Raw genomic sequence first — 17021 nt, forward strand, 5'->3', positions numbered from 1 at the left:
TAGTTAAAAAAATATAAAACAAACTACTTGATCAATTTACATGATTTTTAGAATATAATACTTTGTTTTATGATGGGCACATACATGACAAAAATTTGTCTGTAGTTTTAGTTTTTTAATTAAATTGAATTCTAAGAACCGTTTTTTTTTCTCAAAGGAAAATTGTTTAAATGTGCATTTCTCTGAATCTAGGAAAAGTTTCAGCTAAAAATAATAAAATAATTGCCATAATGCTAATAAAATAATTAAGATAGTTAAATTTTTCTGTCCCATTTTACTTTTATTTAATCATCAAATAATCACTACCCAAATAAAAAAATTTCTAGCTAATATTTTTAATTTACTAAATTTAACATAAAAAGAATAAATAAGAAATCATATCTCCATATTTGATAACATATAAGATTAATCTCAATTACATTTAAGATTACAATATTATGGAGTTAAGTTAGGAATCTCTATTGAACATAGAACTATGCTAAGTTATTCTCTGCATTGCACTTGTAAGGCATTACAATTACTTAGTAATACCCACACCCCTCCAAGTAGCATGACTATGCTGGGTTATATGGTACCAATTTAATATATAAATTGACAGTCATGTTTTTTGGAATTAAGTGATTGTAAAGCTTGTGAGTATGATTGCCAAGGTTTGACTCCAGGGTTACCCGTGAGCTCTTATATAAAATTAAACATTTGACTAGTTGGTTAAAATTACATGATTTAAAACAAAATTTTTTTCATATTTATTTTTTTGTTATTTTCTTCTTTCTCTCTCTCTCTTTTTTTTTTTTTTTTTGAACTGGCGATAGTACATCCTACTGGATGCCAGACATTCATGCACTATTTCAGACACTCCAATCTAGAGATTTTTTAAAGATTCTAACTCCCCCTCTAAGTGCAATTATTTGTATTTCTCTTGCACTTGGTTCACTGGATATATTCACCAGATAGTTTTTTTGAAATTCATTTTCATAAGTTCAGTTGCTCCTATAATTACTGGGGATGCTCATACATAGGCAGGGTATGTATTACTAACCAACAGAGCGTTACCATTGTTGACCAAGGCATGTGTACAAAATCTGATTATGTATAGAAGTGACACCTGGCCAGTGAAGGTGATGACTAGCGCTATGGCAACAGAATATTCTTTTCATTGTTTTGACTCTCAAGTATATATCCAACACAGTTAATCAACCGAGAACCACATCACTCTATATAAAAGCATATAAGATATCAACGGATACACACCCGAGAGTCAAATTAATGAAAAGAATATGCTGTTGTCCTAGCCCTAGTGATGACATGCGTTATATGGAGAGAAACTATATAAAAATGATACGATGGAAGTATAATGCGAGTCTTAAAGACAAGCTTGGATTTGATGATCTCAAAACAGTATAAGTCAATGAGCGCAGAACAGGATACTTTGTTGGTATGTTCATGCCAAAAAAATAGATGGAGATTATTGGGTTAGTAGATGTAAAAAAAAAAATTGAGTTGGCAGTAGAAGGCAAAAAAAAACAAAAAAAAATATGGGAAGTGATAAGGATGGATTTAAGAGACATAAAGATAAATAAAGACCTGGCCAGAGATAGGTTAGATTAGAAGTTAATTTCTAAAGGCCATACCGTACTGTCAGCATGTAAAATGAACATCAAACTGATGAATGTGATGATGATGATGATTATTTTTGCAGTAAATAAAATAAAAAAGGGTTGATATGCAAACAGAGAAACCAAACTAGATATTTCCATTTTCTAAATATCAGTAACCATCTTTAAACTCATATATATAGACAAGTAAATAATATACATTAAAATGACTTACAGAGAGAGATTGATATGTTATAAAACAGACAAATCAAAACCCCCAAATAGAAGATCTACAAATAAAAAAAGTCAAATAACGAAGACATCTTATACATATCAAATATGGCAAATTCTAATCACAAAATCTTAGTCATTCAGTAATTTATATTCTCTAGATTTGTTGAAGTATTTTCCCTGGAGCTAAATGTCGTACCTTGAGAACCCTCTTGTAAACACACACCACAAAAAATGCAAGCTTTTAGGGACACAGGAATGAGGCAATTGCAGCTTTCACACTGCCATTCTGTTTCTCCTTCTCCTTCTGAGTTACTGTTATATTCCCTGCCATCTTCTAGAATAAAAGAAGCATTCAATACTTTACATAATTCATCTAGAAACTAAATTATTTATTTTTGATTAGAACTGAATTGAGATTTTTATAAGGGATATTTAAAAAGTTACATGTGTAAAATGAACTTAAAAAATAATATGTACATTATATTTTGGAATTATTAAGATGAAGGGTTGATAATGTATTTTATTTGGACTACTATTCTAATGTTGGTTGTTACATTCACAATATTTTGGTCGATGTAACCTCCAATCCGGTGCATTTTTTCAAACTTGGAAACTTTCTAGTCAAACACGTGAACCTCAATGAGGACATAAATTAACACTTATTTGACAAAGAAAAAAGAAAAAGAAAATACAAAATGAGAACCATCTATTCCTATTAAACAACGAATTCAGTTCAAAATTCTGTACTGGTTCCTGAGTTAAACTGAAAGGTTCTCAAGTTCAAAAACATGCCCCCTGAATAAGGTTGGAGGTTAGATTGTCTGAAATGTTGTGACTATCCTGTCTGTGGTTTTGTCCTAAAATCACAATAGGCACGAAAGTCTGGATTTATCAGGCGCTTGTTTGGACAATCCTTCTCTACAGCCACGTGACCGTGCTGATGAGAACTGTAGATCTCAAAAAGTTGATAGTGTTTGACCTGTAGTGCCTTCGTTGAATTCTGCAAGTTCATTAGCACCATTTTGTCTCCAATACACAAATCTGGACGCACTGCAGGATCATCCTCCTTAACCAACCGCTTTTAAAGAGGAGACTTTATTATTATGATCACTCTGTGTGCAGCAACACAGGAGAGTTCATCTACAAAGCAGTAGCTCCAGAACCACTGGCTCAGCTTAAGATGTGGTTGCATACTATCAAAGCTGGTGTCGAATGTACTTCTGGTCCACAGGTCTAGGGTGTTCATCGCTGGTGCCAAGACTGGCTTCCCATCACTACTTTGGCGATTGCAGACCATCATACGTGGTTTACATTCATCTGGGACACTGTGTGTTCTATGAAAGGAGTTGGCTCAACTCATCCTCTCAGCCACCAAAGTCAAAACTCAAATCAAATGTTGTGAATCTAACAACCAAGGTTAGAATTATAGTCCAAACAATACAAAATGTAGAATATGTCAGGAAAAACTTGTTTAAACAAATAAAATTTGGAAAAAAAATAAAATGTAAAAAAAAAATATAAATAAATGAATAAAACAAAAGAATTTTAATTTATTTCAGATTAAAGCAAAAACAAATAAAAAAACAATAAACAAAAGACAGGATTTAAATTAATTTTTATATTAACCTAATTATAAGAATTTATTTAGTTTAAACAGAACTGAAATTAAGTTGGATTTTAAATTCAAAACAAACAAACCTTGAACTTAATCACTTAAGAATATCTATTAAGATTTGGGTAACAATTTGTTTTCAAACTAAATGTCCTACCTTTAAAACTCCCTCGTCTTTGGAAGCCACAAAAAATACAAGTCATTAAGCAATGGGGAACTAGGCCATCGCAGCTTTGACATTGCCAATCAGGCGGTTCTTCATAAGAGTTAGACACTTTGAGATATTCTAGAATAAAAGAAGCATTTTATAATTTACATATTTGATCGACAATCTAAATTATTTATACTCATAAATTGTTTACAGAAAAATTTACTTCAGATTTTGAATTGAAACTAACTTACACTCCTCAACCTCCCCTAATTGTTTTGAAATGACTGGATATCTTCCACTCTATTGTAACACTGACAAACATATGCATAGACTTTGAGTCTATATTTGTATCACCCTCGCATCTACAAGAGGACAATCTAGAATCAGATGACCAGGTCTACATGCACTCTAGATTAACCTTACAACACAATGTTAGTTACTTATATTTCATCTACCATTCTCTTTCAACCCAGAATTGTTACTTGCTTGACTATGTCTCACTTTGAATCAGAGTACTTACATATATTTATGGAATGTTAATATCCATAACACAAATTAGCTTAGTTTCTTGAGCTTTACAGCTGCAGATACATGTAGCAGTACATATAGTGTCTCCATAATGCATTCTATATCACAAACTCACTTTCTCAACCTGCCTCTCAGGTTGCGAGGATCAACAAGCCTGACTTTTCAACTTATTCTTGACTACACTTTCCAACGCTTGTGTGATGGTGCACATAGCCCTCTCAGAAACCCTGATCACCTTGTGATAATGGTTGATATTACCCTAAACTTTCAACCACAAGCTGAAGAACCATTACTCAAAATGATGAAATAATACTAATGCTCAGAGATGCCCCCATGCAATAAAACCTTTTCTCTGCCTGCTACACAAATGAATTAACTGAATAGATTAAATCAGGCATAGAAGCACATGTTCACAAGCCTGACTTTCTATAATAGTTCTGTTATAAGGGACATAATTACGGATAACACTGGATACGAAACGGTGTATAAAAGAGCGTCTTGTATTGTCTTGGGGGCAGTCAAGTGGTACGCACTAGCCCGACCGTCTTGCGGCTTACACTCTCCAAGTGTAGTCAGGATTAACCAAGCTTCCAGGACGAGCGTTCCGCTCACAACCGTTAAGTTACCTTTTTCCTTTACCTTCATTTACGCATATATCAACTTCAAGGCGAGCAGCCATTTTGTATTGTGTATTATTTTGAAGTACGAATAAACCTTTTGTTACGCATTCCACTCGGCGTATTTGTCATGTTATTATATACCGTCAAAACCGGATATAACAAGTTCATTTCAACCTGTGCAGCTGCTATTGCATATAGGCAGAAAGCATTCCCCTGATTCAACTGTCATAAGTACAAATAGACAAAAAATTATAGCATGCAAAAAATTTATTATAAGAGTGTAATAGTCGAAGCTAAGAGAAGGTATACTGAGATAACCAGAAAACACATTGAGTTGCAATGATTAGGAACTTGTGATTTCTGGCAGATATATAAAAGTATGGAGAATAATGAGCAACCAATAATTCCCCGGTTATCCAACTACTGTGATGCTGCTTGCGTAGCAGCTGATAAGGCTGAATTCGCCTTGAACTTCACAAACCACTCTCTCCCAAATTTCCCAGTGTGTACAAAAACTACATTTGATGATCTGATCATCACCTCTTCCCATGTACGGGATATCATAATAAACCAGAACACTACCAAATCATGTGGGTCTGATCTTATCCATTCAAATAGTAATAAAGAAATGCTTTGCCAAGCTGGCCTCTGTACTCTACAATAAATGCCTTGCCAAATTTTGCTGGAAAATTGCCTCTGCAGTATCTGTGTTCAAGAATTTTGTTGAAAGAACTGACCTGCAAAATTATCACCTTATCAATCTCCTCCCGCACTTCACTAAAATCTTTGAATTATTAATCAATCTGGTGACTGTCCAAATATTTTTCTAAACAACCATATGGATTTAGACAATCCTGTTCTACTGCAGATATCCTAATGGTCACCTCTGAACATATATACCATACGCTAGATAAGGCAGGTGAAGCTAAGGTCTGGCATGATGGTCTCCTCATGAAAATTAATTTATATGGTATAAATGAACAAATATTTAATACAATCAGATCCTTCTAAGCAAAAAAAACAAAGTTGTTTTTGATAGCTGTACATTTAAATAACATGACATTAATGTTTCCCTGATGCAATTGTTACCAAAATAGAGATATTTGCTGATTGCACCACATTCAAATTTGACAACTAGGCAAACAAATGCACACAGTAAAAACAATGGTTGAATCCTTAGAAAATGATCCCCAGTCTGAAGTGTAATATGGACATAAATAGATTGTAGCATAAGATAAATTCTTTTAACAAATACAAGAACACTTTACAATAACCAATTGCCATGGCTAATAGCACTCTACCTGAGAGTCTATCATTTAAACGCTTTAACAGAACTATTTACCAGTAACATGAATAGGAATATATAAAAAGACACTGCCAAAGCCGGTGAAAGAAAAGTGGTATCCCTCTACCATGCTAGAAAACTTCCCATACCTGCCAATATCTTATATCCTTACAAAGCCACCATTCTCCCATACATTGAGTATTTGTGCCATATCTGAGCTGGTACACCTCTTAGACAAAGTCAAAAACAAAATAACAAAAAAAAAAGAGCCGCTAATAGGTCCCCACACCATCTACCGAGTTTCAGCCCTTGTCTCATTGCTACAATGTTGCATCCATTATTTAAGTACTTTAACGAAATGTGCTCTGATGAACTTAATTTGAAGAACAACTACAAAGGTGGTAATTATAAGATTTTTGTTATTTTTACTTATTTTTAGTTTAATATTCATAACCAGGGTAGCAGAGTCAGAAAGTACAAGGTCCGACTCATCCAATTAAAAAGATTTCCAAAAATTCCTATTATTCAGACTGTTGACTCTTTGAGGATTAAAAAATCTGACTAACTTCTAACATTTTTTATGAGTCAAAATTCTTCCAAAAGTTTTGACTCCTCCCAACCCTACATCACTGTTCATAACTAAGTATTAAAAAAAAACAAAACATTTGTGTGGGTATTTTGTTTAGTTCCTGTGGAGTGTAATTGAATAACAGCTGGAGGGAAAGGATCAAACATATAGAAAGACTTATAGAATTACTCTGATCCTAAATCGGTAACAATGTATGAAGATCAGCACTCAAGGAGGTGGGGGAAGGAGTCTTAAGGAATAAAGCCATGCACACACATGCATACTGCACAGGAATCTGCAATTATTAAAAATATTTAGCAGATACAAGAAAATGTAGCGCAACAAAAAACAAAAAAGCTTCTGATGCATTCAACAGAAATCTGAAGAGGCAGAAATCAGAACCAATCAACAGCTTTCAGAATCATTTAGATGAACATGGGAAGATGAGGGCACACACAAGGCAGAACTAGTTTTCTGGTTGATCAATCGACTCAATACTTAGTAAGGAAAGGGATGGATTATTTATCTCCCTTGCACAGTGGAATGATGTGACACAAGATCCGGAAAGTGGAATTTGGAATGCCCTAGAGAAAGAGCACTCTGGCCTGCAAAAATGGCTGGGCTGCTCCATCGGCATTCTATTAGCAATAAACTAACCCCTTCTCAAAGGAAGAAGGCAAAGCCTGGAAGGGTGGATCTTATAGCGAACTATTGGAACTAATATAAGTGTTTCGCATGTAGTGCAAACACACAGACACAAAATAAGCTACCCGCATGCAGCAACACAAAAAACGATGTTGATCTGACATCTGATACAACCGTCATCAAAGCCACTTTCTTTTGACCTTTCGCTTCCATCTTTTTCTTTCTCTTTTCACCTCGACATGACAACACATCGCTCCCAAGAAATATACGCGACACGACTCGATTGTTACAGTCCATTAATTTTCATGGTGAAATTAAGTTAAGCTTACCTCGGATAAGACAGGTTTTGCAAACAAGAAGGATAGTTTCAATTGAGTCGTGTCGTGCATATTTTTGGGAGCGATGTGTGTCAAGTGACGTCTGTTGTTGTGTCAAGGTAAAAGAAGAAAAAAAGAGATGGAAGTGAAAGGGTAAAATGAAGTGACCTTGATGACTGTTGTGTCAGATGAACATTGTTTTTGTGTGCTGCATGCGCATGACTTATTTTGTGTCTGTGTGTTTGTGTGACATGCCAAACACTGTTATATTAGTTGCGATAGTTCACTATAACCTCCTAGGACTAAAGTCATGCCTCAGCCAATACGAAAAAAGTTATCTCATCAATGGCCTACACTCTGTTGGCTTTGGTGCCCAGGGAAAACCCATGGCTGAGCAAGGAAAGGGCTGCAGTCAAATAAATTCAGGTCAAACTGTCATTAATTTAAAATTGTCCATGTAAAGTTTTACTTATAACGCCTCTTTCAGCATGCATCTCTAATAATCCTATTTTAAGTTTTAATGAAAAAAAAACGTTGCCACTTGTACAGTTTAATCAAGACATTAAAAAATGAAAATATAAAAAAAAGGTTATATTGTATGTATCCGTTTTGGACTGAAGATCTCTGAAAAAAAATTTCATTTAATTTGATCGAGTAGTTTTTATGAGAGCGCGTTGAAGTCAGCCATTGTGGAAATTTTTAACACGCCACGGGGAGATAACTCCATGTAAAGCGCCGACAGTCCCTCCCAATCTTTATTACTAGCTTTTCTTCCTAAAAATCAAACCTTTTGCTTGGTATCATAACAAATTGTTTTTTCGCTGTAAAAAAAACAAAAAAAAAACTACTTGACGAAATTGAGTGAAATTTTTTTAGAACTTCATTCCATAACGGATACGTACAACGTAACCTTTTTTTTTCTCTCTCGATATTTTCACTTTTTAATGTCTTGATTAAACTGTACAAGTACCAAAACGTCAAACATTTATATTTTTATTTAATGAACAGATGAAGGTGCGAGTGATGATGATGATGATGATGGTGGTTGTTTGCTTTAATTTCATTAACTATAACCAAATAGTAGTGTTGGCTCTCTAAGGGAGGTAACTCACTCTGACTTAGCTTAAAAGAATAAAACAGCTAAGTTATCCCGAAATTGTAAATAAATAAAAAGTTATATGGTTCCCTTAAATATGGTGGTAGCTAATGGCTCCGTTGTTACGACATTTGATTGCTGAAAATGCATTCAGGTTTTTTAATTTACTTGTGTGAATATTTGAATATGTATTTTGGTTATCAAATGTCAACGATGTAACGAAAGCATATTTAAAAGATTTCATCAGAGAAAGATCAAAATGATGGTCACCAAAAAAAATAAGTCAACCAGATAAGGGTTGATACTAGTGTTATGTATAGTGTCAAATCATCTAGTGATTGAAATGACAACTGATTCATTTATCAATGAATAACGAGACACTTTGTTATAAAACAGGAAATATTCATATACACACAATGCGGCGGTGGAGGAGGTGGTAGGAGAGGTGTGGGTTGCGAACGTGACAGCAGTTCCTCGTCGTCTGTCTCTCTCCGTCTCTGCTTTGTTTTGTTTACCATCTCACTTTTATGGACTTCCTCGACCTGGTAACCTATAAACCAATTGACATTATTTATCCATATTTTGACCAGCATGGCATTTGCTTTGGGTCTGACCTACGACCGAATTACGTCATCTCCAGGTCATCACAATTCCCGGGTTCCATTTTAGTCGGCCCGGACACGAGTTCATTCGCACCTTGCTCCATAAAACGGCCTGACCCATAAAACGATTTGCGTCATAGGACCAGATCATCACAATTTCCAGGTTCTATTTTTGTCGGCGCAGACATGAGTTCATTCGCACCTTGCCTCTCCATAACATTAGCATGCAATTCCTGACAGTTGAAACTAGTGTTGGGACGATTCCTAATTTTTATACGATTCCGATTCCAGGAAAATATTGATTAACGATTCCGATACCAAGTACGATTCCGATTCCGATTCCTAGGGAATTTATTGTTTTGAAATATACCAGGTAGTTTTATACTTATGGTCGGTAGTTCCCAAATATGTTCCCTAACTTTGGAAGAGATATTTTATGTCTACACCGTCGTGTTTTGGTTTAAATAAAATTATCATATAGTAAACTAAACGGAAAAATTAGCAAAATTTATGTTAGAGAAAATTTATTTTACTTAATTGGAATACAGAAAAAAAACTCAAAGAAAATAGAATTTATCCTTCAGAGAAAAAACAAATAAAATAGAATTTATATAACAGAACAAAAACAAGAAAATTAGAGAATAAATACACACGATTCATTATTTTGGTCCTCATAATTAACAGATTTAATGAATTAAATAAAAAAAATATAGCGGAAGAGAAAGAAAATATATACTAATTAAATATAAAAAAGATAAATTTAATAATTTATAAATGAACGTGCGTAATGAAAAAAAAAACAATATACCACGTGACATGGCGCCGTAGATACAAAATAACCTTTCCAAAGTTAACGACCATATATGAGAAATACCTTTAATAGAAAGTTTTTGTGTTTTATACCAAAAGGTAGGTATAGCGAAAAGTTACAATTAAAGGAATTTCAAAAACGATTTTTTGTTTAGCTATTGATAGTTGTATTTGTGACGGCAGTTCTTCAGACCTCCATAATTCACAAGGAGTAGTTAACACCTATTATTTTTTCTTACTTTTTCATTGCTTTTACACGTTGTTTCTAACGTGAAGAATAAGTTTAGCCAAACTAATTTTGAAATAGGGTATATCAAAGGAACACATATAAAAATGATACCACTATAAAAAACAAATGAAATACTAGATAAAATTGAGCAAACATAATTACCAAAATTACAGAAAAAGATAAAAAAATAACAAACAAAAAAATGGTGAAGTTTGTTGAGTGAAATGAATTATTGAAAGAAAATTAATTGAACTAATAGAAATGTTAAATAAAAAAATGTCACATTTCAATATTTTTTTAATAATTAAATTCTCAGAGTTGTCGAAATTAAAAATTAAGTGATTTTTTTTTATTAGACTTCTTTCGAAGCTTGTTACCTTGAAAAATACATTTAAAACCCTGTTTTTTTTTTTAAATAAATTGAAAAATAAATGCAATTAAAAAAATTTAATTGATAATTGAAACTTTAAAAACATATTAAACATTGAAAAATTACTTATCTCACAAATTAACGTCCAATAAAGTAGATCCAGTCTTCATACAGGAATTTGGTTATAATAAATATATCTTTCCCAAACTTAAAAATTAAATCTTTTTTTTTTTTTTGAGAGAGAGAGAGTGCTTTAAAATCGCCGGGGAGTGCCGCCTAAAATTTTAAAGAAGTAAATTTTAGGAATTTAGTGCCTTTCAAAGACGGTTATCATAATTTATTATCATCATTTAATTTCCTTCCCCCCCCACACCTTTCCACGTGGTTCAGTAGTTAACCAGTGCTCTTGTTGCTGTCAGTCAGCTATCTTTACCTAAGTTTTAATTTCTAGTTAAAAGAATTTTTCATGAATGGAATCAGCATTTTTAAAAATTATTTTTTTAGTTGTATATATTGTATTTACTCTTTGAAGTTAAGGAGGGTTAAAAAAAAATGGTGACACCTAGATGGTGACGTAGGCAAAAAAAAAAAAAAGACACTGCGATTTCGACCCTCACTAATAAAACTGCTCTGAGTGACTAGTTGGTAATTTTTTGTTCCTTTTCTTTTTTATTTTGCTCCTCCAATTTATTTGGATGCTTCATACTTAAATGTTTTAACATGTTGGTTGTGGTCATGTTAGATGGTTTTATTCCTCGCGATATTTTAATTTGACAGACTTTGCAAATGGCTTTCAACTCATCATCTTCAAAAAGACTTTTTTTTTGGACTTTGGGCCATATTAGAAAATTCAGTTTATCTGTAAACAAATAATTTACTATTAAATTTTGTTTTAAAGCTAGTCACTTATTTGGATAATTAATTGAAAATAATCCGCTAAAAAAGACAAAAAGAAAAAAATATAAAGGGATGGGGCGGTAAATTGTACCAACCGGTAGTTAACAAAAAAAACCTTATAGAATTTAACTTTTGAAACCAATGTATAAAAGTTTACATAATGAAATGCAAATATGCATTTTCGGGTTCGTATTACTGTACACAGATTCGAAAAAGTTGTCAAAAAACAAATATATAACAAACAAATATTATCAAAGGCAAGATAAGTTACTTTTCTACCAAACTGGGTAATTTATTTTGTTTTTATTCAATGTAACATGTTTATTCAGCTCGAAAAACATGCAGTGTTTACCGATGTATTGGAAAATTCAAAATGGCGCCCGACACTCTCTTTAACATGGTAAGTTCGGGAAAAGGTGTTATAAATAATAAACTAGACAAAATACTATTAAAAAAACACCGAATATATGTCAAAATATGTCACGGTAACATATATTGAGCGAGTTTCTAGCAGTATTTTGTATAGTTTATTATTTATAACATCTTTTCCTGAACTTACCGTGTTAAAGAGAGTGTCGGGCGCCATTTTGAATTTTCCAATACATCGGTAAACACTGTATGCTTTTCGAGCTGAATAAACATGTTACATTGAATAAAAACCCGAAAAATATATCCAGTTAGGTAGAAAAATAACTTATCTTGCCTTTGATAACATTTATTTGTTATATATTTGTTTTTTGACAACTTTTTCGAATTTATGTGTACAGTAATACAAACCAGCATTTTCTTTTGAATTTTTTTTTGGTTGACTGTGTTCAATTCACACATGGTTGATGCGGTTCAATATTGCTAAACTATAAGTCCTTAGTAAAATTCTATTTATAAATACTTTTTAAAATTAAATTATTTAATTAATCGTAAATATTATTTAGACATAAAAATTAATTCATTACAAAACCTTTTAAAAATATATATATTAATTTCTTTTTCGTTCGGCAAAAAACTGCGCAAAACACTTTTAATTTTCAATTTAAAATTCTAGAAAAAAGATTATATTATTCTGCTTTTAATATAATCAAGTTCAGGGTTTTATCTTTCTGGAGAAAAAAAAAATAATGGATTTTATTTCAATGAAATTAAAAAAACAAACTTGACTGAATTGAATTAATTATCCTTAAATTAACGAAGGGTTTATTTAATAACTTTAGGTTTGGAAGAGATAGGTATGGGGTCGATTTTTTTGAAACTTCAAAAGAAACCGACTATTGTCAAAACTTTGCGAAATAATACAACGTGATCAATTTCATTTTAGAGATATTTCTTTCAAAAGCCTTCTTTTAAAAAAAGAAAAAAAAAGTATATTATTCTATTAAACCTTTTACTGTTTAAATAATTTGACTTTGCTCGTTTTATTTTAAGAAAATATAAGTTGAAAAAGCATTTTCATTCACTATTAGAAGATTTGTCAGCAAAAAAAAACAATCGCCAAAAAGATAAGCGTTTTTTTTTATTTTTACTCGCAATGTAGAGCCCTGCATACTTTTCAAGTTAACTCTTTTGTAGTTTTGATTACAATAGATCTGAATGAATGAACCTTGTAAGGGAGGGGCACTAAGCATTGTCCTGTTAATAATGAATTTCTTTGGTTTCTTTTTATTTCTCTCTTGCGGTTAGAAATATCAGGAAATTTTTTTCTTTTTTTCAACATCAGACTAAAAGAATCGTAATGAAGGAATCGGAAAATTAAGGTATTTTTTAACGATGCGATTCCGATTCCGATACCTCCCAAAATACACGATTCTTACGATTAACGATTCCGATTAATCGTCCCACCACTAGTTGAAACCCTGGCCCAAGACTGTGATTAGCTGTGGAATTCTGTTCTCAAGCATGTGTCAAAGCTCTCTGAAGTATGTAAATAGGTCAAGCAAGTCAACAGAGCTATTAATAAACGCAAGTTTATTGAATGGAGCAACAGATTTTAATTTTACTTATGCATATAGCTAAAAAAAAAAAAAAACAGAATTAAGTGCAAATCCAGAATTCAACCTAATTAAAAAAAAATACAAATGCAGAAAAATCTATCTTTATGATGTACATACCTGTCACAGAATGAAAATGACATATTCCAAAAACCATGTAAATTGATCAAGTATTTTTTTTTTTACAAAAAAAATCAAATTTTATGAAGCAAGAATGATCTGTCTTGGTCCGACACATTTAATAAAGGAACTCAATTCAAACTACTGAGATTTTAAAAAAACATCTTCATAATGGCTATGATATACTATTAATCACCAAACATCATAAAAAATTTATTTTCTATAAAAAAAATTACTTGATCAATTTACGTGACTTTTGGAATATAAAATTTTCATTCTGTAATGGGTATGTACACCAAAACACCAAGATTTTTCTGTATTTTTATTTTTTTAATTAGGTTGAATTCTGGATAAGAACTTATAATTATCTCAGATGATTAACCTCTAAAATAAAGACTGTGTTGACCAAGAATTTTGACAACCACTAGCTTCTAGCTGATCGAAAGAAAAAGAAAAAAAAGAGTTTAGCATAATTCCATAAATTTAAGTAATTAAAATTAACATAAACATATGATGTCAATTACTGAAATAGAGAAATTACTTTTCTATAAAATATAGTAATGTTAAGTCATAGTAAAAAAACTAAATATATCATTGTACCACTCAAATACAGAAATGCAGTTATTTTGAGCCTTGTTAAATATCTGAACTTAAGAACCTTTTTATTTTTTTTAAGAAAAAATGTTTGAGACTTATAGTTACCCCCCTCTCCCCAATAATTCTTCATGGATCTGAACAAACTTAAAAAATAATGCAAAACAATGTTAAAATTTGACAAATTCCATCGAAAATCCTCGTCCATAGAGGGACAGTATATGTTTTATGAAATGAACCTATCTTTTCACAGGTGATGTATCAGACTCTTTGCCTTACTAAAACATGAACCTGACACACCTGTAAATAACATCCTTATATATCCAATTGTTAGTAAGAGGGCAATTACTTTTAATTCTACAATTACAAGGTGTATTTGTTACAATACATGTTACCTATAGTTAGGTATGTGTCCATTTCTCCATGTACCCTTCAGATAAAAAGCATATTTGCTTGGATGGATATTATATATTATAAATATATCATAAATTAGGATTTTAAATTTAGTTTCAAATCCATTATAGATGCAGATGCATTTAAAATTTTTTTTCCTTAAGTTTAGTAATAGGAAAACTCATCTTTTAAAAGGGTAATCAGTCAAACCTTGAATGGTTTCAAATGAAATAACCCTGATATATTTGCTTTTAGTGAAGTAATTGTTGTTTATTACAATACTTGTAAAAAACAAAAAACAAAAAAATACCTTTGTTGTAGGTCATTAGGGAATCTTCTGAGAAAAGAGGACCACTTGTCCGTCGCTCTAAAATTAATCAGGGGAAAAAAATCTCGAAGTAAACAAAGTGAAGAAATACAAGACATTTTTAAGGTAATATTATTTGAATAACATTAATAGGAATAAAAACAGAAATATGAATTTTATAAATTTTGTACTTAAAAATTAAAATAAACATTAATTTAAGTTAATTTTGTAGATTTTGTTAACACATTTGAAATTATATGAAAATAATAATTTTTATTCTATGAAAATGTTTCAGCTTAAATATTAGGATAGAAATATTGGTTTCTAGTTGAAAAAAAAAATTCTACTGAGTTTATCTAGTAATCTGTGACAAATAGTTTTGTTAAAAAATACCTGATCTTTTAATACAACCAGCTGCTGTTGTTATTTTTTTTTAGAGAAGCAAAACGGTGCTCCTATATTATAATGAAAAAATATTGAATTTCAAATAAAACAATGTACCTACGTAATTATCATGTAGTAAATAGTAACATATCCAACAACAAGGTTGAAAAATAATTGTTCACGAAAAAGAGTTCTGATAAAGGTAAAAAAAATGTTTCAATAAGGACATGCTGGATTGGACATATTAGGTCACATGACATATGCAAAAGGGGAAGTAACTCAATGAAAGTAGACAGAGTTCATTCAGAAAACAAAAATGAACATTACATATATACATAATTTGTGAATTTTTAAAGATTTTGAAATCATATCTCTAGATTTTACAAATGTCTTTTTTCATGAATAATTATTTTTATACCTTATCGGTTTCTGTAATTTTTGGATATGTTACTATTTACGACATAACAATTACATAGGTACCATCTGTTTTACTTGAAATTCAATATTTTTTTTTATTATAATATAGAAGCACCAGCAAAACTGTCAAAAGCATGAACCAACAAAGCCTGGATGGGAAATAAGATTTGAAACCCAGATTAACAAACTACAGACAGAAGCTCAAGTGCTGAATAATGATAAAGAGAACAGAAAATGATGGAAGAGGAAAAAATATGACTGACAAAGAAAGACTAAACAAGAAACGTGAAGAACTAAAACAAAAGATACTCGCAAAGAAGAGAAGACTGAAATGTTATAGATAAAATTATTATAATAATAATAATAATAATAATAATAGTAGTAATAATAATAATAATAATAAATAATAATAATAATAAAGATTGTAACAGTTACTGAAAGAGATGGAGAGTGTTGGAAATCTGTCACTCAAAGTCCATGGAACATTATTTGTTATTGCCAGTAAGAAATCAGTGATAATGACTTCTGTGAAAACTTTTAGTAAGTAAATAAACCTGATTAAAGGAGTAAATACTTGGATAGCATCTGAACCTTTCATAAACTGGAGAAAAGAAGAGAAATTAAAAAAAAAAAAAAAAAAAAAAAAAACATTACACAAATCCAAGAGCACTGAAATTGTCAAAAATCAAAGACTCTAAAAAAAAAAAAAAAAAAAAAAAAAGATGTGGAACCAAGTTTGGTTGATAACACACAGAAAAACATGCGAAGGATTATGGAGGATAGAAAGACTCAAAAGTGAGAGCACCATTCAGGTCATCATTGGAAAGATGTAGAGAGTACGGGAATCTTGGAGATACTTATTAGTAGGAAAATTGAAGAAACTGATGATCATTTCAGTGAGAAAGAAATGGTAAACAATTGTTGCGATAATGCAAAGTGATTAGCAGTAGTTCTGTGAATCTATTCATTCAGACTCCAGTAAGCAGTCACTGATAACGACACAAATGAAAACTCATAGTGAGTTAATAATGATATTAATTTGAATAGTAAAATCATGGTATTTGAATAGTAAAATCATGGTATTTAAAAAAAAAAATTTACCTGATAAGCGATTTGATTTGGCAGGACTTTTCGGTTTTTCATTAGAAATCCTTTTGGTGTATCCTGTTTGAGAAACAAGAAGGTTGACTGAATTGAAATGAATGTAAAAGAAATTTGTTGTTGATTTTAGCATTGAGTAATTTGAATTCATAAGAAAACAATTA

The 17021-nt window shown here is 31.4% G+C and overlaps 1 protein-coding gene across 19 annotated transcripts in view; it reads right to left on the minus strand.

Moving 5' to 3' along the window:
• LOC145255706 (uncharacterized) overlaps positions 1-17021 on the minus strand; it is a 150459-nt gene that overhangs the window by 27421 nt on the left and 106017 nt on the right. For 8 of the 19 annotated variants that reach the window (XM_080114380.1, XM_080114398.1, XM_080114363.1 and 5 more), the window contains 4 exons: positions 16858-16920; positions 14959-15015; positions 3599-3727; positions 2026-2163 (listed from right to left, as the gene is read on the minus strand). In XM_080114380.1, the coding sequence (XP_079970506.1) occupies positions 2026-2163; positions 3599-3727; positions 14959-15015; positions 16858-16920 (387 nt within the window). The remainder of the gene's footprint in view (positions 1-2025; positions 2164-3598; positions 3728-14958; positions 15016-16857; positions 16921-17021) is intronic. The other 11 variants (XM_080114445.1, XM_080114437.1, XM_080114414.1 and 8 more) reach the window with 3 other exon arrangements.

The sequence above is a fragment of the Euprymna scolopes genome, chromosome 3 (assembly GCF_053919585.1).
Source record: "Euprymna scolopes isolate OS-2025 chromosome 3, ASM5391958v1, whole genome shotgun sequence".
In the NCBI taxonomy this organism is placed as follows: Eukaryota; Metazoa; Mollusca; class Cephalopoda; order Sepiida; family Sepiolidae; genus Euprymna; species Euprymna scolopes.